The sequence below is a fragment of the Callorhinus ursinus genome, unplaced genomic scaffold (genome assembly GCF_003265705.2).
Source record: "Callorhinus ursinus isolate GAN/ISIS: 27379988/994484 unplaced genomic scaffold, GSC_fseal_2.0 scaffold1, whole genome shotgun sequence".
Taxonomy (NCBI): Eukaryota; Metazoa; Chordata; class Mammalia; order Carnivora; family Otariidae; genus Callorhinus; species Callorhinus ursinus.
This window is the reverse complement of record NW_027397063.1, coordinates 133,416,308-133,439,703: the sequence shown is the minus strand read 5'-3', so window position 1 is coordinate 133,439,703 and position 23,396 is coordinate 133,416,308. Positions and strand designations below refer to the sequence as shown.

Here is a 23,396-nt window from a genome sequence, read left to right as displayed (position 1 = left end):
AAAAATTCTGCATCCAACAGATATACACTAAGTTTCACATCTGTTTATGTGAAAAGCCTAGGTTAGTTATGGCCTCCCTAGGTTTAGAAAGGACCTTTGCTAAAGCTTCTGAAAACTAAGGCCAGGTAGTAATTTGAAGAATCCTTCCAAGTTGCTGGCTACAGGAGTCCACCTCCAAGATGCTCACCTCTCAGTATTCATACCCTGTGCTGTCTCTTGCCACACTGAACAAGGCTGATCTGTGTAACCAGTAGGGTACTGCAAACATGACACAGTATGACTTCCCAGACTAAGTCATAAAGACACTGTGGCTTTCACCTTCCTCTCTCTGAACATTTGTTCTGGGAGAAACCTGCTGCCATGTCGTAAGGACACTCAAGATGCCTTAAGGAGAGATTCACATGGCAAGAGGCTCAGGACTCCTACCAACAACCAGCACTAACTTGCCAGCCACATGACAGGTCACTTTAGAAGCTGGTCATCTTGCCCCAGTCAAGCTTCATTATCACTGCAGTGTTAGCTGACATGTGTCTGCTACAACTCCTTGAGAGACCCGGATCTGGAACCACTCAGCTAAGTTGTTTGAATTCCTGACCTGCAAAAACGCCTGTGTGTGAAATAATAAGGGCTTACTGTTTTTAAGCTACTAATAGGGGCGGGGGGAAATTTGTTATGCAGCAGTAGATAACTGATTCACTAGCTTGTTTTACAGAGAGAAGAAGAGAGAAAGAAAGGAGCAGGGAAGGAAGAAGGAGGGGAAGGAAGAGGAGAGAGAGGAGAGAGCTAGCTAGCTCTCCCTAAGGCTGAAAAGCTTTGCCTATCTTTAGTTGTTTTTAATGCTTCCTGGAAACAGGGGAAGACTGTGCCAGAGGTCATCTAAGTATTATATTGAGTTTTCTTCAACCCAGTCATATGATGAAATCAGTTGTATATGTATAACAGACTCTTTTTAACAAGGCAGCAAAGATTTTATTCATGAACTGGTTACTGGCTCATGTGAACAGCAAATTTAAAAGTTTCTTTCTGTGTGTGTGTGTACCGGTAGAACTGAAGAGAAAAAAAAAAAAGGCTAATTGAACATAGCAGCTACTTCATTCAGGGAATCAGACACTATTTCTTAAGGGCCTCACATTTCACATAAAATGAAGACTTCAGGGCAATTTTATGCTTGTGCCGCTACACGGGACACTGAGCCTCTCCCATCCCATGATTGAGAACTCTCACACAAGACTACTTCAGTTTTATCTTTCTTGCCTGAGGGCACTTAAGAGGTGGGGAAAAAACCTCTTGTTGCCTCCACATGGAGACTAGCTGGCTTGTGGGAAGTGTCACAGTGTTTGATCACACCGGCATCATTACTGAGGAATAGAAAGCAAGGAACTTAGGGTGGCTCCTTTCTCTCTTCACAGGTTGCAGGAACCATCACTCGCTCTTACATTACATAGCTGACACACAGACAAGGCCTAATAACAGAACCCCACATCAGAAAACGGTATCAGGAAGACCCAGAATACAGCTGAACAAGACAGGGCCATACCTTATAATCCACGACCAAGGTCAGAGCCACTCAGTGTTTGATGACTGTTGAGTAAGAGCCACCATTCTGACCAGCAGTCTGTGGCGTGGTTCCAGTCTGTGGGGAATCCCCCTTTGAAATGGCTCATTTCTTTTGTTCCAACCTTTTTAGTGATTTTTCACAAAATTGAAATCTAGCAAATATTAAAGAATGACATGGTATTTTTATAATAAGCTCACAGACCCTATCAGGTAATTTCCATGAACACCACATCACTGTTTGACAAAGTCAATTTGTGGGTATAGAGTCTTCTTGGCCTTTGAGGTTGCTGATGTTGTGTAGACCAACACTTAAGCGCATCCTGCAATGATTCTCAACCAGGAGTCTTTGAAGATAATGTTGGGTTCCATAAATAATACGCATCAGTGCAAAAAATGCAACAGGAATTACACATTCGCTCATAAGGCTGTCTGGGTTAAATTAAACAGAGGGAAGTACACTAGGTCTTGAGGACCAAAGTAGGACCAATGTCTGTTTCTGTAAACAAAATTTCACTGGAATGCAACCACATCCATTCATTTACAAACTGTCTGCAAGTGCTTCCGCGGGATAACACCAAAGTGGAAACAGAGGCTGTATGGCTCACAAAGCTGAAAATATTTACTACCTGGCCTTTCACATTTAAAGTTTGCCAACCCCTGAAATAAAGTATTACACTTCTCACTTTGGGCTCAGAATGTTTAAACTGACGTGGGACCCTTTCCTGGCTCTCTCATGTATGCTGATAGCTAATTTCTTGGTTTAATAAAGTTAAAATTTGGTAGATTAAATTTTTCAAGATTTAGGGTAGAGTCTACAGATATTTCCTCCTTGACCCAGTACTGCCTTATTCAAGCTTACCAAAATTTTTAAAAAATGGAATCTGGACTGCTCATACACTTGCTCAACAGCTTTTAAACCACTGGGTAAGTTTAAGTAGCTTGTCTTTTTCCAACATGTCTTATTTAGTTGGTCACCAATACTTTCTAGGGCTAAATATTCTTAGCCTTCTGTTGTGTTTTTAAGAAGACAACATGTAAACTACTTCAGATACAATGATTTTCTTGATGTGAAAAGTTATAAGCATGGATTAATCCATATTGTACAAGATAAGAAAGTGCTTGTAGCAAAATTTAATAAGGGGATAACAGCTACAGGATTTGAACTCACTGGTTTGGAAATAAGAAGCATATACATTTTGGCAGTGAAAGAGAAAATCTTTGTTACAGTCTAAGGAAATTATTTTTAGGGAGGAGGATTCCCATCTACAACCTTCAAGGCAACAGAAAGAGTCTCAATGAATGTCAGTTTTGCTAAAAACAAAGACAATACTCAGAATTCCTGGTGTAGAGAACTTCCTCCTCAGACTCATCTCTTCTTATTCGGTCTGGCAAAAGGATGAATTCACATCTTTGGGAGTCCTGACACTCTGTAACAAGGAAAAGCCTTAGATATTTTCTGCTTTAACATTTTCCTCAAAATAATAACCCCATAAAGAATACAAAAAGTCAAGACCCAAAGGTCCAGAACATTCTCTACATCAGGGTTTCTCAAACTTGGCACTACTGACACTTTGGGCCTGATGCTTCATCATTGTAGGAGGCTGTCTCATGCACTGTAGGAGGTGTAGCAACATCCAGGGCCTTTACCCTAGACACCAGGAGTCCCCCACCCCTGACTGACAACCAAGAGTGTCTGCAGATACTACTGAATGTCCCCTGAGGTGTGAGGGACAAAATTGCCTCAGCTGAGAACTGCTCTAGAGAAGAGTTAGATCTTTAACTTGCCCAAAAGTGGTTATTTCATTCACCCTATACAAACCAATACTTCATACACCTGGGACCAAAATCTGTTCCCTTCCATGACGAAGTGGCTATGCATGCTATCACAGTCATCACTGATACGCTATACAGTAGACTAAGACTTTCCTCAGAAAATTTCTCTGTGCTAGTTTCTCTGAGCATCATCTTCCCAGATTTCCTTCCCACAATCTAATCAACATGTATAAGTCATCTCAGGCATCCACAGTGAGACTCACTTTTCAACTCAGTGTTTTCAAACCCTTCCCTGATTCAACGGCAGTGACGGACAGCCCCTTGTAACCGATCAGGGCAAAAAACTACATAGCCTGCTTTTGCTAAAGAGTCCACCACGAGAGACTGTTGCCTTACGTACTGCACATTAACAGAATTTCTTACGACAGCGCCCACAGTCAAATGTGGTTGTTTTCCTTGAGATCCTTTTAAATCCCCAATTCAATTACCATGCTCATTTTTCTGATGAATCATCAGCAGAAAGCCAGACTATTTTTTAGAGAGTAATATGATCCTCAGCTGGAATATTACTTCTGCAGGACTCAGCTTTACCTACTAGGCACTCAACACAGGGTCTAGCCCTGAAGAAGGTTAGACCTTGGTACTTAATACAGCATGAAATTAACCCCTTCCAGAACTTATAGTTTCTTAAAGATAGCTGTTCTACAACTGACACCGAAAGAAAAAGCAAAAACATAAAACTAAATAATTGAGCCAAGTGTGTGGTGTTACTTTATTGTTGTATCTCTACATTCAATAGCTGCAGAGATGCAAATCTCAGCTCTAGGTCACAATTAAATTGAGGCACCAAAATAAAGACTTCACATCTATTTTCAAACATCACAGCTGCAGTGAAATGTTAAGTCTTCGGTATTGCTTTTCCCTCAAGGATTTCCTTTTTTCTCTGCCTCGTGTTCCTTCACTAGAGGGATACACACCAGCAAATCAACATGTGACACTGTTGACATGTTGACAGTTGACACTGCTGCAGATACCAAATCCCCGCAGAATTCAGGGACCGTGCCATAAATGAGGAGGTTTCTTTGAATTCCAAAATGGCCTGAAAGCTGGAAGTGGAAGAAAAACTGGCCAAGTGACCATCCCACACTTCGGCTGTCCCTCAGAGCTGGAATGAGCACATTTCTGAGTGCGATGGGGCTGGGAAGACACGATGCTTAAAGCAAGGAGGCCCCAGGAACGAACACCCACCTGTCAGCTGATTTTCTCTTCGTCTTGCTCCTGGGACATGCCCCTTTCAGAGTTGCTTGAAGCTGCGGACAGCACGGACACCACCATTCTGCCCTTCACCCTCAAAACATCCCACTGGTGAAAAGGGAACCCCCCCCCCCCGCAATGCACAAGACTCCAAAATGAGCTCCGGCTCCTTGTCTTTAGCTCAGACATAAAGAAATAAGAAGGGAATGACTAATGGGCAATTATGGTTGCCTTGGCTACAACTCTAACTTTTGGCAGATATATTAATTTTTCTGTACCTCTGTGTCTTTAATACTTGTTGAAATAGTACATAAAAGTACTCAAAGGGTGTCAGGATTATTGCCCTCGCCATATGCCCTTTTTCTTTCTTGACGATTGTTCCGTGACCTGCCTTCTCACTCCCTGGTCCAGATTATTGGCCACAGCAGGGATAGAGGAGAGAGTGCTCACATCTCTCACCATTTTCCAAGCATTGCTGCATTCTGCATATGACGCCTAGGGGCCTCCCAGCTAACTGGATGTGTAAATAAAAGAGTTTGAAATCACTTCAAGGTGTCATTCAAATTTTCATCCTAACAGGGAGGAAATTCACCACATTCACCCTGGGGCCTTTTTCCCATCTCTTTTCCTGGTAACAGGCAAGTAATGTGCTAGACAAAGACACAGCAAGTCCCATATTAGCATCTTTTAGGACTCACTCCCCAGTACTCCTCCAATCTTAAAAAGATCACTCTTCTCACTCATGAATGAAAAAAAGAAATATAAAAAAGGGTCTAAAAAGGAAGTTTTCATTATCAGGCACTTTTTTTTATGTCCTCTCTTTTTCTTAGTTATCTCTACCTGAAATCCCTAATAATCATCATGAACTTGAAATTATATTGAGCGATATAAGAAAAAGAAAAATAGGACACCTTCAGGGTATAACTTTGTAACTTAATACTCTTTATCCATTATATAATTTGAAAATTATTCCCTGCATTGTTGTTGCAAGCGTAGGGGCTCTGTGATGATATCAGACTTGGGCTCTCAACAGGATTCCTCTGCCTGTGTGTTCTGACAAGTATCATCACCAGAATCCCCACAGTGTGAAGACAATCATTAGTAAATGGCAAAGAAGAGGTGTCAATGGTGCTTCAGCCACAGGTTCAACTACCCACTAATAAAGGCTTTGACCTTGGATAATAGAAAAGCCATCTCTTGGAACCACTTTACCAGAGACTGTTTCCTATAATGGCCAAGGACAAATACCAAGATTCAGTGAACACCTAAGTAAAAATAGCAACACCACTAGACAATATTTTTGAATGAGATCTTGCTCTAGGCAACCTCTATACACAACAATATAAGTAGTTCAAAGACAATTTGTAAGTAATTCACCAAGAACCTAAACCAAACCCTAGGAAGTCACAAAATCTTCATCCTTGTCGAAGGATTGGTTTCAGAGCATCTCAGAGGGATTTCAGTCAACAACGGCTGGGGCAGGCCTGGAGAGCTGAAGTCAGTCCATAACATGGCTACCCAAAAGAATTTTCTGCAATGATAGAAATGTTCTAGATACGCACTGCCCAACGGGGCAGGCTTTCAACTTAGAGCTTTAAAGCATTTGAAGTGTGGCTAATACAAATGAAGAACTGAATTTTTAATTTTATTTAATTTTAATTCCATTTAACTTTAAATTGCCATATGTGTCTACCGACTACCAGATTAAAGAATGCGGGTCTGGAAACTGAGGGTGGGAGGGTGGGGGTTGCCAAGGACTGAGTGTCTTGTCCAGGCAAGTGAGAAAGCACTGCGGGGGAAAGCCATAAGCCGAGGGCAAGGAGAGCCCCACAGCTTCATCTCGCAGGCCACCTCCAGTTGATAATGAATATCCGCCTCCAAGGCTAAGGCTGAAATCATTAGGAAAGAGGGCTGTGATGAACTAGACACGTCTGCCATGAACACAGGAGGGGGAGCTGATGACACAGGTGCTGTGATTTCATAATGCCAATAGGGTGAGAACTTAAACTCTAGCAGAAGAAGAGAGAAGTAGAAGAGGTAGCCAGGTTCTGAGGCCACCAGATAGATGGCCACTCCAGAAAACAGACTGGTTTGCAGTTGTTGCTTTCTTTTTTTTTTTTTTTAAGATTTTATTTATTTATTTGACAGAGAGAGACAGACAGTGAGAGAGGGAACACAAGCAGGGGGAGTGGGAGAGGGAGAAGCAGGCTTCCTGCCAAACAGGGAGCCCAATATGGACCCTGGGATCATGACCTGAGCCGAAGGCAGACGCTTAACGACTGAGCCACTCAGGCGCCCTGTAGTTATTTCTTTACTGCCCAAAATGGAGACTCTTGTATAAATATGGTTAAGCAGGGATGCTAAATATATGCCTGTAGCCAGACAGTCAGGGGGCCACTGGTGTCATATTATATATTTAGCTGTTTATTTATTATCTATTGTATTTATTTAGTTATTTACTTGTTTAGTATCTGTCTCTCCCCCTAGAATGTGGGCTGCATAAGAGGGACCATTCTGGGCTAGAAAGTAGGTATTAAATAAAAGATGGTCTAAATGAGTATTCATACCCAACCATATTCATCAAAAATATATTTGCAGGCCTCCCACATGCAATGTACTGTGTTGGGGGTAGGGAGAGAAATAGCTGTGAAAAAGACAAACCTGGTCCCTATCCTCATGGCTTATATTAAATAGCTAATTATACAATTAAGAACATATGATACCATAACGGCAGAGACCTACTTATGCAGTAGGAAGGGACATGTGCAAATAAGGAAAAGTTTCTTTGGGTGTTAAGCTGAATTTTGAAGGCTGAGTTCGGAGTAACTGGGTGACAGGGAAGTGAAGGGAGTTTGGGGAGAACATTCCAGGCAAAGTAAATGGCTTGGGCAAAGGCTCTGGGTAGGACAGGGTGAACTCCAAAAGCTTAAAAAATAAATAAATGAAAACAAAAACACCAATATTACTGTCTTCCAAAGAGCAAGCAAGGCAGAGGGGCAGGACAGCAAGCTGTCAGAGTCTGTTGGTTATGTTCTCAGAATACCACAGTCCAAATTCAGCCCATTGGACCTCCCAGACACCTGAACCCACCCAATATCATCTGAGGACATCCTTCCCAGGAATGACCACATGCTCCTATGGACCCCAAATTCCAACACTTTTTTTTTTATTTTATTTTATTATGTTATGTTAATCACCATACATTACACCATTAGTTTTTGATGTAGTGTTCCATGATTCATTGTTTGTGCATAACACCCAGTGCTCCATTCAATACATGCCCTCTTTAATACCCATCAACATTAATGAGATACTTTTCTGCTCAATTTCTTAAATAGGGTCACAGAAAACCATGGGGGGAAAACCTCATTTATCTGGCAAAACAGAGACTTATACACACACACACACACACACACACAAACACACACACACTGAGACTTGTGTAAGAGCTTACAAAAGACTTTGTTCGTGTACTACTGAATTTGTTTCCAATCTAGACAGTTCTTAGAAAGGTAAAAATATTATCCCCATTTCACAGTTGACAACCCTGAGGTCCAAAGAAAATGTAACTTGTCCAAGAGTTCAGTTAGAAGGGACAGAACCAGGATTCAAAGTCACAGCACCCCAATGTTTATGGCAGCAATGTCCACAATAGCCAAACTGTGGAAAGAGCTGAGATGTCCATCAACAGATGAATGGATAAAGAAGATATGGTTCATATATACAATGGAATATTACTCAACCGTCAGAAAGGATGAATACTTACCATTTACATTCATGGGGATAGAACTGGAGGGTATTATGCTGACTGAAATAAGTCAATCAGAGAAAGATAATTATCATATGGTTTCACTATATGTGGAAGATAAGAAACAGTGCTGAGGATCACAGGGGAAGGGAGGGAAAACTGAATCGGAAGAATTCAGAGAGAAAGACAAACCATGAGAGACTCTTGACTCTGGAAAACAAACTGAGGGTTGCTGGAGGGAAGGTGGTGGAGAGATGGGGTAATGGGGTGATGGGCATTAAGGAGGGCACGTGATGTGATGAGCACTGGGTGTTACATGCAACTGATAAATTATTGAACACTACATCTGAAACTAATGATGTACTATATGTTGGCTATTTGAATTAAAAAAAAAAAGAACGTCACAGCACACAAGTACCATTATCTTCCCTACAAAAGCAGTTTCTTTCCAACTGAGGGCCCCATGAAAAATACTGAGTCTGATCCTTAGTGACACCAACCCCACCAACCATGCAATTTTTTGATTTTTTAAGTTTTTATTTAAATTTCAGTTAACATATAGTAAAATATTAGTTTCAGGTGCACAATATAGTAATTCAACCCTTCCATACAATACCTGGTGCTCATCACAAAAAGTGCACTCTTGAATCCCCATCACCTATTTAACACATCCCCCCAGCTACCCACCCCCCCCAACTCCCCCACCCCAGTAACTATCAGTTTCTTCTCTATAGTTAAGAGTTTATTTCTTAAAATTGGAAAAATAATAATAAAAGTCAGCAGTCAAAAAAAAAGTCTATTTCTTGGTTTGTCTCTCTCTTTTTCCCTTTGCTCATTTGTTTTGTTTCTTAAATTCCACATATGAGTGAAATCATATAATATTTGTCTTTTCTCTGACTGACTTATTTCACTTGGTGTAATACTCTCTAGCTCTGGGGCAGCTGGGTGACTCAGTCAGTTAAGTGTCCAACTCTTGATTTTGGCTCAGATCATGATCTCAGGGTCCTGGGATCGAGCCCTGCATCAGGCTCCACACTCAGTGGGGAGTCTGCTTGAGGCTTCTCTCTCTCCATCTACCCCTCTCCCCACTCTTGTATGTGAGCGCACTCTTTCTCTCTCAAATAAATAAATCTTTAAAAATGCTCTCTAAGACTATGGACTCTGAGAAACAAACTGAGGGTTCTAGAGGGGAGGGGGGGTGGGGGGATTGGTTAGCCTGGTGATGGGTATTAAAGGGGGCACGTATTGCATGGAGCACTGGGTGTTATACGCAATGAATCATGGATCACTACATCAAAAACTAATGATGTAATGTGTGGTGATTAACATAATAAAAAAAGAAAAGAAAATAAATAAAAGAAAAAAAAAAGAAAAGAAAAATGCTCTCTAGCCCCATCCATGTTGTTGTAAATGGCAAGATTTCATTCTTTTTATGGCTGAGTAATATTCCATTGTATATTTACCATATCTTCTTTATCCATTTGTCAATCAATGGACACCTGGAGCTGTTTCCATAATTTGGCTATTGTAGGTAATGCTGCTATCAACACTGGGGTGCATGTATCCCTTTGAATTAGTATTTTTTTATTCTTTGGGTAAATAACTAGTAGTGCAATGGCTGGATAGTAGGGTAGTTCTATTTTTAACTTTTTGAGGAACCTCCATACTATGTTCCACAGTGGCTGTACCAGTTTGCATTCCCACCAACAGTGCAAGAGGGTTCCCCTTTCTCCTCAGCCTTGCCAACACCTGTTGTTTCTTTTGTTGTTGATTTTAGCCATTCCGACAGGTGTGAGGTGATATCTCACTGTAGTTCTGATTTGCATTTTCCTGATGATCAGTGGAGTTGAGCATCTTTCCATGTGTCGGCCATCTGGATGTCTTCTTTGAGAAAATGTCTATTCATGTCTTCTGCTCATTTTTTAATTGGATTATTCATTTTGGGAGTGTTGAGTTTTATAAGTTCTTTATATACTGTGGATACTAATCCTTTACTGGATATGTCATTTGCAAATATCTTCACCCATTCAATAGGCTGGCTTTTAGTTTTGTTGATTGTTTCCTTTGCTGTGCCCAAGTTGTTATTTTGATGTAGTCCCAGTAGTTTATTTTTGCTTTTGTTTCCCTTGCCTCAAGAGACCTATCTAGAAAGAAGTTGCTATGGCCGATGTTAAAGAAGTTACAACCTGTGTTCTCCTTTAGGATTTTTCAACCATGCAATTTTTTTTTTTTAAGAGAAAGAGAATGAGCGGGGTTAGGTGAAGGGGAGGAGAGACAGAGGGAGAGGGAGAGAGAAAATCTTAAGCAAGCTCCCACACCCAGTGCAGAGCCCAACAGAGGGCTCAATCTCACAACCCTGAGATCAAGACCTAAGCCAAAATCAAAAGTCAGAAGCTTAACCGACTGAGCCAGATTGAAGACCAACTTTCTAAAACACACTTACTTCAAGTGGCCGGTTAGCTCAGTTGGTTAGAGCGTGGTGCTAATAAAACACACTTACTGCATGGTTGAAGGCTATAAGGAGTTGCTTTAGAAAGTTCTACAGCCACTTATTCATGAAAGTAATGATATTCATCCACTTCGAATGCAGAGCCTTGTTTTGAACTATTTTTTTAAGTCAATTTGGAGAACCTGGAATCATTCACAGGGCCTCATTAGTTCTGAAATACAATGAGTCATTTCAGACTCATGGATCAAATGCTCCAGGGCACTTTCAACAGTGACAGCTCTCACATCCTAAGAGTCTGCAATGACCCACGTGCTTTATATGTATCCTGTAATCAGGGTGACCAACTGTCCTGGTTTACCTGGGACCCAGGGGTTCCTGGGGCAGAATGAGCTGGTCACTCCACAGGCAATTCATCCTCATAACACTCGGGTGCAGTAGGGGGACTTATCCATCACCTTAACTGATAAGAGAATTCAAAACAGTGTTCCCATGGTTTGCCCAAAGTCCTCAGAGCCTGTGGGATCAAAACTGGGGTTTGAACTGAGATCTGATTCCCAGGGGTTAGTCCTACCCTAGCCCTCTGGGTTAGGCACCCCTCTCTCAGCACCACAAATTAGCTGAGAGAGATGGACATCCTTGTGTACTAAAACGTAAATGAATACCTCAAACCTTCCACTTCTCTGGATAATTCTCACCTTTCTACCTTATGATGTGGAGAGGATTTTTTCAAGACTGAAATAAAACTGGGAGCACTCCTTTGCCTTAAGCTCAGTGTCCTGATTTGCATGTCAATGCCGGCAGTGTTATTTTGCCTAAGGGCTGCTTTTAAAACACCCAGAGCAGAGAAAGCAGTCTGGGCTGGGAAACTAACCAGTAAATTGTGGAGAACAGGCCACATCAGGACTTCATCAGGTGTGGAGTCACACCTGATGAAGTGGAAAGAGTAAGAGTCCGACAGACTTAAATTTAAATTCTTCCCCTGCCATATACTAGCTGGGTGACCTCAGGGCTAATAATAGTTATTTCACAGGCTTACCATGGAGTATAAAATGAGATCACCCAATGTGAATCTACCTTGCTCCATGATTGGCACACGAAAAACACCCCATAAATGTTAGTTTGCCAACAACCCCCAAGAAAGGAAACTCAAGATGACCCTTCTTTGTAATCTCCTCAAAGGTTCACCAGGTTTCTGAAACCTAAACCTTGGTGAAACAACAGCTTGTGTCAATAATAAGAATACAAATAATCCAATTTTTTTAAAAAACAGCCAAAGATTTGAAAAGACTTTTCACCAAAGAAAAATACAGATGGCAAACAGGCACATAAAAAGATGTTCAACATCATTTGTTAATAGGGAAATACAAAATGAAGCCACAAGATATCATTACATACCTACTGGAATGAGTAAAATTAAAAATATTGACAATACCAAGCGTTGACAATGTTGTGGAGCAACTGGAATTCTCAGGCACTGCTGGTGGGAATGCATGCTGGATTGGTACATTTAGAACAGCCATGGCAGCTTCTTATAAAGTTAAATACACCTATAATACGACCCAGCAGTCCCATTCCTAGGAATTTAGCCAAGACAAATAAAAATGAATGTCCACAAAAAAGTTTCTTAATAAAAGCCAGAAATCACCCAAATGTCCATCAACAGATGAATGGACCAACAATATGTATGAAATACTACTCAGTAAAAAAAAAAAAAAAAAGGAACCTACTGATATAAACATCAAAATGAGTGAATACAAAATACATTTTTTTGGCAAAAGAAGTCAGATGCAAAAAACTATACACTATTTGACTCCATTTATATGAAATTTTGGAAAAAGCTGGGGTGGGGTGAGGGAACTGTCTGCAGGGGGACACAACAGAAGTCTTTGGAGGTGATGGAAACCTTCCACATCCTGTTTGGGGTGGTAGCTACACAGGTATTTACAATTGTCAAAACTCATTGAACTGTACACTTCAAAAGGGTGGATTTTACTACATGTAAACTATGCTAGGAAACCTCTAACTTTAAAGAGAAAATAGATCAGAAAATACTAAGGGTCTCACATGGGGAGGAGGCAATCCTACAAAACAGGTGGAGTGGGAAGCATGGTAGGATGGACAGGGCAGACCCTGCCACTGATTTTGTGAATGGGACTTGACTTGCACCTTTAGTTATTGGGGAAGCAAACCAAGAAAGGGGAGTCGTTTATTAGTTAGTGTCTCTATATTGCCCAGTCTCGTTTCATTTAGCTACTTCCAAAGCTTGTTAGACAGGTCAACACTTCACTTTAAAAAAAAATGTGTTAAGTGTCCCCACTTACAAAGAATTTGCCTTATGTTCTCATCTCTCCAATGGTCCTCACACCCTACAGCATCCTGATCTGTGTATAAGTGTGTCTCCTCCATGAAACTGGGTTTCTCTTTCAAGTTTGTGATCCCAGCATCTAGGAGGTGTATAATGAGTGTGGACTGACACATCAAGGCAGCATTCAATATAAACTGCTATTAATAAGGGCCCACTATGTGCCAGGCATGGTGCTGGCAGAGTGTGTGCTCAGGAATGAACAGCTCGCCCCCAACATTTGCATCTAAAAATGAGGAACACACTGTCCATGGTGCCTCCTCCTGCAGGACTCCCTCGGTAGGATGTAAGGTCCAAAGGTAAGCACAGAAATATATTGACATGTAGATTCAAAAGTCAAAGAAAATGCTTTAGGGTTTGGAGCAGGAAACCAAATTACTTTGATTCAGGGCAGACAAAAAAAAATGTTAATGTATTTCATTCCAGTGGGTATGAGTTCCATGGAAGATCTATATTTTAAAACATCAGAGCCCAATCACATTCTTCCTGATATTATCTGTTCAGCAGATGTGAAACGTATCACTGATTTCATTTTATAAGTGGGAAAACTAACCTGTACACAAGCAAGGGAAGACTTAATTTTCCTCTGTATGCTTTCTTCTCAAATGGTAGGAAATTAATGTTAAGAAAATATTTCCGGTTGTTTAAGTGCATTTGTCTGTCTGTATCTGTCTGGTTCTTGCCTTCTCTCTTTGCCTCTATTTCTCTCTTTTTTTTTTTCTTTTCTCCCCCTCCTGTTCTCCTTCCCCCTCCCAGCCCCCCTCCTCCCAGCCCCCTCTCCTCCCAGTCCCCTCTCCTCCCAGCCCCCTCTCCTCCCTCTCTAGGAGAGGAGTTAAACCAGTTGTTCTGTCCCCTGATATCCACTCCCCTCGATCTGGTAACAGCACCTTGATTTTCCTCCCCAGGGACTACACCCCTTCCAAAGAATACAATTTGCAAGAACCTTCAACATAACACCCACTCTTCCCTGACCAAGAGGCAGCTATCTGATCCAAGCAAGGTCCATTAGATAACCTTGCCCTGAACTTTGGCTCTTGAGTAGAGTGAGAGAAATGCAAAAGGATGGCCGGAATTTATTCTTGTGTCAGTGCCCTTGAGAGAATTTTCTTCACTTTGTACAACTTAGATCTTCTGAGATCCCCTGGCTTCAGTGTTTCTCAAAACCAGTTTTATCATTTCTCCTTTGATTCTGCAATTACCTTACAACTTTACAATAAAATACCTTTTTGCTCAAATTAAAGTCAGTTTCTGTTGCTTGCAAACAAAGAGCCCTAAAGGATACAACTTTTTAGTTCAATCTTTTTTAAGTCTTAAAACATGCCACCTACTTCTCCCGAGAAGCCATAAATGTCATGTGTAAGAGCAGAGCTATGCATTTGCTTTATTATTTTATTATTTATTCTATTATTTTATTATTGCATGTACCCCTGGGGCTTAGACTGGGATGTGGGGGCCTTCTATCCTGGTCCTCCTTGGCTTTCCCAATAAGAGAGGAGAGGTCGTTGACAAGTCAAGATAACGGATAACTCTTTCCTAACCTCCTGCCCACCAGGAAAAGATCCCAAGGCCCACAGGGCAAAATCAGGTCAATGAGCACCAACTTGGTTTGACTGTCTGTACCACTTCCAACCCCACAACCTCTGGCAAACTGGAAATTCTAGGTGACTTGGAGCCCCAACTCATTATCCTTTTCAGAACCCTGGATCACAAAGGTAATAATAATGACCACAATTATTATTAACAATTACTGAGCAATCAGTACCTATGAAGCATTGAATTACAAATTGTATACACTTTATCTCATTTAAGCTATATAATAATAACTGTTATTCCTATTTTACAGATGAAAATACTGAGATTTGGAAAGGTCAGGATCTTACTGAAGTTAAGAGCCAGTGAAAGACAGAGCCAAGAGCAAATGCAGGTCTTTCTGATTTCACTCTTAATCAGAAAGCCAACACTCAATCACAATGACATTGTGTCAAATGTGGGCTAGTTTCTGCTTCTGTGCTGGAAATCAGAGTTCACCTGGCTAATACAATACAAACATGAAGGGGTTTCCATTATTTTTCACACCAGAAACAAACACCCAAGGGGTTATGCATCAAAGTGTACTGTCTTGATTTTATCAATTGCCTTTTCTCCTCTACTTGCCACTTGAGACTTTGCTGTCCTCTGTGTACTGACAAACCCTATCTTACCTGGCACAGGAATGTTTTTCAGGATAAAATAAAAAAGAAGACTATCACTCCCCATAAGTTAACAGCACTCAAGCTTTGCCAAAGTTCTAACTCCCATAGGGCTCACTGCAGCAGGATGCAGAGCTCCAGGGACCTCAACTTTTGTACTTGGCAAGCTGCTCCTACCCACCAGAAAAACGGGGGGAATAGTTAACCCCAATCAAATCTGGCTCTTAAATACTCTCAAAGACCTTTCAAAAAAAAAGACCTTTCAGATGTAAAGAAAGTCTTAAACCCTAGAAGGAGAAAATGAAAAACATCAATATGTTTGCAAATTCATTCAACAAAAGTTGACTGGACAAGTTGAGCTAATAGTACTGTGCCAAAGTTAATTTCTTCATTGGGATATACACAATAGCATGATTAAGAAGGATGTTAACATTAGAGGAAGCTGGGTAAAGGGTATATGGGAACTCTCTGTCTTATGTTTGCAACTCTTCTATTAATTTAAAGTCATTTCAAAATTAAAGGCTTTAAAAACTGTACCGACAGGCTGGGTAAAGATTCCCTACAGCAACCTCCTTTAAGACTGACAATTTAGGACAGCATGACTGTTGAAATGAGAATCTTGAGTCATGTTCATCAGTGAAGTATCATTGGTAGCAACAGCACAGAGTCTCTCTAGTCCAAAACCACAAGAACATATTTTGCAAACCAAGGCTTTAACGAGAACTGAACAAAGAAGAGAGCTTGGTCATTATACCTCACATCTGGGCTATAAACATACACTTCACAGTAAATGGGGTGTGTGTGTGTGTGTGTATGTGTGTTTTGGGGGGGAGGGAAAGAGAAAGAGAGGGAAAGAAAAGGGGAGAATACATGAATGAGATGAAGCTAAAGCAAAACAGAAAGAATCATTTACATCACTCATCTGGGATCAGGGGAAGAATTCACACATTTGTATAAGTAACTAGGTATCACAGATGGAGTGAATTACTGGGTGCTGGTCCTCAACACAAGGAACACTAACTTTTCCAAAGAAAGTTTCAGAAATACTTATCCAAGAGTTATTCAGCATAAGCAAAGCATTGCAGAAAAGTTTTGAATGGCCCTAAGATATGGAATATCTAAGGCCTACAGAGAACTGCAAGAAAATTTTGAGGATGATCAAATCCAGGGTGGAGAACTCTTTCAAGGACGGGAAGGTCTCTTACTTCAGGGCATGACCATGCATCTGCAAGACCAGAAGAAAAGAGTTCTGTCCAGTTTAGAGAAACTCTTTTCTGATACGAGGAAGAAGTGCTTGAGATAATGGGTGAGGAAATACCTCAGTAGGTCCCCAAAGGGGGGACCACCTTGTCTTTGGATGACATTGCAGGAAGAGGAAACTGGTTTTTGTAAAGGTTTAATATAAACCTGCCTGAAAGCACAGAGGAGGAATAAATGGTCAATTTAGGGTCTATGTCAATTCATGGAATCAGAGCATATGTAGCATGTAGCTCCTTTAACATTTCTCCGAAGAGTAGTTGGTAGAGAGGAATCGGGCATTGTTATTCCAGGAACAGAAAGTGTCAGTCACATCATGGAACTCTGGTGTAAAAAATCCTTTGACTGATCCAGTTTTCTAACCTTTCCTCCTATTTCAGAGACTTTCTGAGGATGTATAACCGTGCACCTGCAATTCAGGAGACAAGCTGATCTGGCACTAAGCTCTGATTTCTTTTCCGATAAGACAACTGAGGTAAATTCATGAGAAAATAAATTATGGCCCCCAAATCAGAATCTGAAAAAAAAAAAAAATGCCATACTCCCTGGACACTTTATTTGGTGGGGAGGGGAACCTTATCCACTGACATCCTATTTACAGTACCCTTGCTCCAAGAAAGATTTAAGACAAATAATAGAGTATTCAAAATTCATATTTCATTATGTTTATGAGTGAAAATACAATAGTTCATTGCATTACATTTGTACATTATTGTGTTTAAATCCTATCAAGATAATAGCCCCACTTCACCCCAAACAGCTTGGTAAAACCACATTTCACTTTATCCCACTTTGTCTTCCATTTATATTTTAGTAGAATAATTTGGTCAGACACCCAAAGGCCCTCCCACTAATGAAAGCAGGATTTGCTAAGAAAAATCAATTTATAACTTGCCTTAGTACCCATCAAAGACAAAAAGAGTTATTAAAGTCTGAAACACAGCAACCGTCCTCAAACTCAGAAGAGCCAGTAGGAAAGTACCAGCGGCAAACGAAGGGTTAACCAGCTGATTTCTGGCTTAAGAGAAGGATGCAACAGGATTTTTTAAGGCAAACACCTGGAGGGAAAAAAGTAGTATTTTGTTTCCACCTCAAGAAATTGCAGACAAACGTAAAGCAAATCACATCAGTGGAATACTCAATTATCTGAACATGCTAATTAGCGATATGTAATCAACCCGCTTTCAGGCCTGTCTTCACCTGCTGTAATTTTGCAGTGCATTGCCTTCCTTATTCCTCACAACCGGTAGAACATTAGACAGTCTGCATGGTGCATCAAAGGGAAACAAATAAGCACAGATTTTTGCTGATGGCAGGAATTTCTCATGCTCAGGGCATATGAACCAACAATATGGAAACAGCGGCACTGGCTGTATATTTTAATTATTCCCCACACCTATTCTGCAAAAGACACTTAAAGTTCGATTAGGTGATATGATACTCAGTTACGGTCATTTCATAAAACTGAGCGCACACAGTCATTTAAAGTAGTAAATATGCAGTCATGACAGAATTAAATATTCATGAAATCAAGAGCAAGCGGAAAGCTGAAGATATTAGAATATTAAAATTCATCATAGTTTTTACAATGTAAATCTTGTATGCATTTATAAGGCACCCCGGTTCGGTCTAGTGTGTGTTCAAATTCCAGTTCCATGGTAGACTGCCATTTAAATTACAATATCGATTTGGGTAGATAAACAACAACGTCAATCCTTACCTCGGTTTCAAAATGCAAAACAATTTTGAACATTTGCAAATACCAACTTGTTAAGGGAGCCTGTCTCCAAATACAGAACAGCAACACTCAACGTGATCCCAACGTGTTTCAGATATTTGTTTAATCCACTAGGACCTTCGGGAAGGTCCAGCAGAAACCAAGGCAACTCCTAGAAGGAGCACTCATGACATGCAATTCTCCTCTAACCAGGCGAAGTAGCTATTTTCTTGCACATTTCTAAGTGATCAAAAGTGAGAAAGTATACTGACTGACCCTTCTTGGTTCGGGTATCCTGATCTGTCACACCAACTTTTTCCCAACATTAGCAGTCAGTTTCAAAACGTATTAACAAATGCATGTGTACACTTTACACAGATACAACTAAACAACGCTAGCTTCCACAAAACGGAACTCCGGGCGTGAATGGAAGACTATGCTCAGAGACCAAGCTGTCATAAATGCACTCTAATAATATTACCAAGGCAGTATTTTCTATGCAGTTTCCTTTACTTTACAATTTTCTCAACAGAAGAAACATCAGCACCAGAGAATGATGGCATTTGAGCAATTTCTTACTGGAATCCAATTACCTGAAGAACTCCCCTCTCCACAGTAAGAAGTAGCTATCCCCTGGTCTACAATGACACAGCAGGGCTGCGAAAGATTTCCAGGGCTCATCTGCTTCCAGGCACCTGGTCCCTGCCCTCCTAGCTAGGAGGGTGCCGGCTGAGGAGAAGGACCTCGAGTTTAGAGCTGGGTTAGGCAGCGCTCTCCATTCTGCAAATGAGCCAAACTTTGCTCCCATTGTTGCCATCTTAAGGTTGATGTCACCTCCCTCCAAGGAGTCTCAGAAGCCACCTGGCAGCTCCTGAAGACACGCTTCCCCTTGACCTACATCATCTAAATAAGCCTTGGTTATACTGTGTGGGCAAGCAAAGGTCTCTCAACACGGCTCTCCCGAGGTGCTGTGCTCTACCCTGGGCATCACATCGCATGTACCAGAAGACTTTTCTCTGAACACGCCTCTGAATACGGAAACCAGGACAGACTCCTGCACACGCCTTCCAGTTCGGAAAGTCACTCTCTCCCATCGACTCCCCTCAATCGCACGCCTTCCCCACATCTGCAACCCCCACCACCACACAAACGAGGGAAGGGGGTGGGGGGAGCGGAGGGGTTAAAGTGACAGCCACTACTAGAGATCCTCGGTTTTGTTCAAAAGGTGTCACAGCTCCAACACTGTGGACCTACCTTGCTCTCTCCTTTCTCGCTGTTGGGTCTCGCCTCGGGATCGTCGCTGTCCTCCGCGCCTGCACTCTCGCCGGGCACTTCATCCTGAGCCAGCTGCTGCTGCTGCTGCTGCGGCTGCGGCTGGGGCTGGGGCTGGGGCTGGGGCTGGGGCGGCTGTGGCGGCGCCTGGCAGGCTCCGCCAGCCCCCTGGGAGCGGGGGATGGGCTCCGGGCGCGGAGAAACTCCCTCAACATCCATCTCCATCTTCCCATTCACTGGAGGGCAAGACAAAAGCGGAGCGGGGACTTGGCAGCGGCGCCCGGCGGCTCCTCAGCTGCCCGTGGCACGCATGGCTCGCCGAGGAGGGGCCGCCTCCCGCGCGCCCTCCCTCCTGCCGCCCTTCGCCCGCGCTCCCCGCAGCTCCGCTCGCCCGCTCGGCTCGGGTGCGGGCGGCGTCTGGGCCGGGGCGCGCGGGGAGCGGGGGGCCGCGTGTCCTTGGAGCGGTGGCCTTCGGGCGCCCCCGGCAGCCCCGCTAAGCAGAGCGCATCCCGGCGGCGGCGGCGGCGGCGGCGGCGGCGGCGGCGGCGGCGGGGGTGGCGGCGACGCCTCCCAGCCGCGCGCCCAGCCCCGGGGCCGCCCGGGGACTTGCTCTCCAGCCGGGCCTCCAGATTCGCGGTGCTTTCCAGCCTCTCCTGGGGCCCCTCGGCGTCTCCCCTCCCCTCCAGCCTCCGGAACAAAGTTACTGGAAGAACGGCCGGGCGAAACGGACAAGGAATAGGGGCTGCCAGGTGCGAGTGAGCCCTACCATCCCCGCCCGCTGACCAAGCGCCGACCCCTCACCTTTGCCCTCGCCCCGGCGCCGAGGAGCCGAGGAAAGGAGGGGTTTCCGACCTGCGCCAGGTGGTGGCGGCGAGGACCGGCGGGAGGGGAGCCTGCGGAGGGCTGGGGGCCGGTGCGCCCACCCCCGAGCCCCGGCGACCCCCACCTCGGCGCGGGCCCGGCCTCCCCCCTCCCCGCCCCGCCCCCCCGCGCCGAGCGTGTCTCCGGGGTCAGCCCTCCGGAGCGTGCGTGAGTGTGTCCCCGGGCTCTCGCTCCTCGGTCGGCTCCGCCGCCGCCGCCGGCTCCGCGCCACACAGCCCCGCGCTAGAGAATGGAGTGCAGAAGCAGCGGAGCCGGCCGCCAGCTCCGGGCAGGAAATCGACCTACCCTCGCCTCCGGCCCGATCGCGGGCAGGAACCGGGAAGGGGTGGGGCCCCGCGTGGACGGCGAGGACGCGAGGCTCGCAGCGCGCCCGAGTTGGGTGTAAAGGTCGGCCGGAGAGGGTCGATGGGGGAGGCGGAGGGCGAAGCGAGAAGTCGCCGCCAGGCATTGACTGCAGTGTGCCCCGGGGTGGGCGCCAACTGGGCGCCGCCGCTCCCAAGTGGCGAGCTCTCCTGTGCTGGAAGGGCGTCCTCCGCAGGGCAGGTCTCCAGGAGGTTCCGGTGGTGACCCCAGGCCAAGCAATGAGCTGCGTCTGCATATACAGATAGATAGAGGTGACAGGGGTAGAACTTGGAAATTCTTAAATCGGGGCTCACCGACAGTCAGGTGATCAGCATGACTTCTAAATTTAACACCACTTGGTCCTGGGGAATAGCTTACAACTTCGCGGGACCTGCTAACTGCAACTCCGCGTCCAGGACGGACCCTCCAGCAGCTATGGAGAGAAATAGCAAGTTATTAAGAACCTGTTTAATATTAAATGGAGCCCATTGTTCTGGGCTTTGAGTTCCATAATGCCCCCATATGGATCAGCAGATAAATGAACTATTCATGCATTTCTTAGCAGAGGGTGGCCTTTTTTCCATAACATATAACCTATCACAGATAAGGCTTACCTAATGAAACTAGAAAATTGCATTGTTCGTGACTGCTTTGCATTAACTTAAGACAACTTTTCCAGATCAAGACACTGTCTCAAAAGATGCAGCTACACAAGAACATATCATTAGGTCCTATCCTTCAATCTCTTAATCTCTGACTCTGCCTGTAAATGTGACAGAAATTAATTGCCACTTTAATTTAAACGGTGTGGACAGCCAATCTGGATATTGCAATGTGAACATGCGCTTGCAAAGAAAAAAGTTTGGGGACTGAATTACTCATTAGCTGTTCTTCAGAATTTCTAAAAACCAGATTTCAAGCTCATTTTCTAAGTTGGGAACTTATTAAAAATAAAATGAGCTTGCATTAGTCTGAAATTCACTGTATGGCATATGACCCTTTATGTTAATAATACATCAGCCAAAAACATATAGAGCTCTGTGCCTCCAAAGAAGTGCTTACTCTCCATTTCCTCCCCAGTATATTGTAATAAATCAATTCTTATAGTATTTTTATAACAGTAAATTAGATTGTGTGTGTAAAGTTCTCAGCAGAGTGCGTTAGTGCATAGTGAGCACTCCACAATCATTCCCTGTTAGGCTGAAAATAGTAAGATGATAGAAATGCACTGTGAGCACTCATCTGAGGACCTTGATTTAGGAAGAAGAAATTGTCAGTTTAATCTTTTTATATAAGTTATTCTAAAAGATATTTTGTATCTTCAAAGAATGAAGCCCCTTCTAACAATAGGAAGAAAGTCAGTGTGGTGTTTTGTGCAACGAAGTTTTGAATATGTCAGATTTTCCTTCCCCAGTGTAGAAGTAAAAATTACATGTCAGGTCCAACAGGAGCTCAAACAGCTGACTGGTAAGTTATTATTCTTACATGCTTGTCACTTCTAAATGTGTTTGTGAACTTCTTTCAAGGCTTAAATGAAGATTAAATCAAAATAAAGATACAATACTTCAACTAAATTTGTTCTAAATTTAGGCATGTGCTTGTAAAGAGTCCCACTGTTAAATGCAAATATTTTTCTTTCTCTGCCCTTCTATTTTTTGGGGACACAGATTTTTTTTTGCATCTGTCGTAAGTAAATATGGGCTCAGAAAATATATTACATTTCAAAACTGTTGATTGCACCTAATTATGCATGTAAATTGCTACTTCAAGCATGCAGACAGCTTGCAACATTTTGAAAATTTTGCCCTAGTAGTCATCTGAGGTATTTGTGTTACTATTTTGCTTTTGCCTTAAATGACTTCATTTCCCGATTAGCCTCCCAATAATGATGGATCTATCTATGAATAATTCTGACCTTTTGACGTCTCTCTTTTAGATGACTCAAATTAGCAAATCAGCACTTTCAACAAAACACCCTTCTTATTGTTTATACCGGACCATTTGATGTTTTGAGTCATTGAGATGAGAGTTTTCAAAAAGGTGTCCTGAAAGAACCATCTAACCCCTTGCTACTCAAAATGTGGTCAATGGCCCGGTAGCGTCCCAACGCCTGTATTGTTAGACACGCAGTCTCAGGCCCCACCCCAGACTGACTGCATCATAGTCTGCATTTTAACATGATCCCCAAGGGATTCCTACTACATGCAAGTTTGAGAAGCACTGTTCTAATCCATCACATAGTTGGCCTTTCTACATTATAATTATCTTTGGCACTATTCCCCTAAAATACTACTGGGAGAGACTTATTAGGAAAACACAATCGTGGAAACTTTATCCCCCCCCCCCCCTTGATCAGACTTTCGTTATTGTCCCTTCCTGCCCTCCCCTCCAGGATCTCAGTGTTGCATAATGAGAAGTTACATTAATTAAGAATGTAACCGTGTTGTGTATCTGGTAATGGATTAGAAGTATACAATTTTCTCACATCAAAAGACATTAACCTAAAAAGGGAAGAGCAATTTATCTTGAATAATAAATTTTATGCAAACATGTGGAACTGGTTCCTTAAAAGCTTTGGTTATTTTTGACCTCCT

The 23,396-nt window shown here is 43.0% G+C and overlaps 1 protein-coding gene across 6 annotated transcripts in view; it reads right to left on the bottom strand.

Moving 5' to 3' along the window:
* The window catches only part of RBMS3 (RNA binding motif single stranded interacting protein 3), a 1,359,336-nt gene extending 1,338,306 nt beyond the window's left edge, over positions 1-21,030 (bottom strand). For 4 of the 6 annotated variants that reach the window (XM_073901133.1, XM_073901139.1, XM_073901145.1 and 1 more), the window contains exons 1-2: positions 20,746-21,030; positions 19,561-19,814 (exon numbers count right to left, since the gene is read on the bottom strand). In XM_073901133.1, coding sequence (XP_073757234.1) covers positions 19,561-19,814; positions 20,746-20,908 — 417 coding nt within the window. In that variant the 5' untranslated portion in view covers positions 20,909-21,030. The other 2 variants (XM_073901118.1, XM_073901155.1) reach the window with 2 other exon arrangements.
* Positions 21,031-23,396: the final 2,366 nt, after the last annotated feature.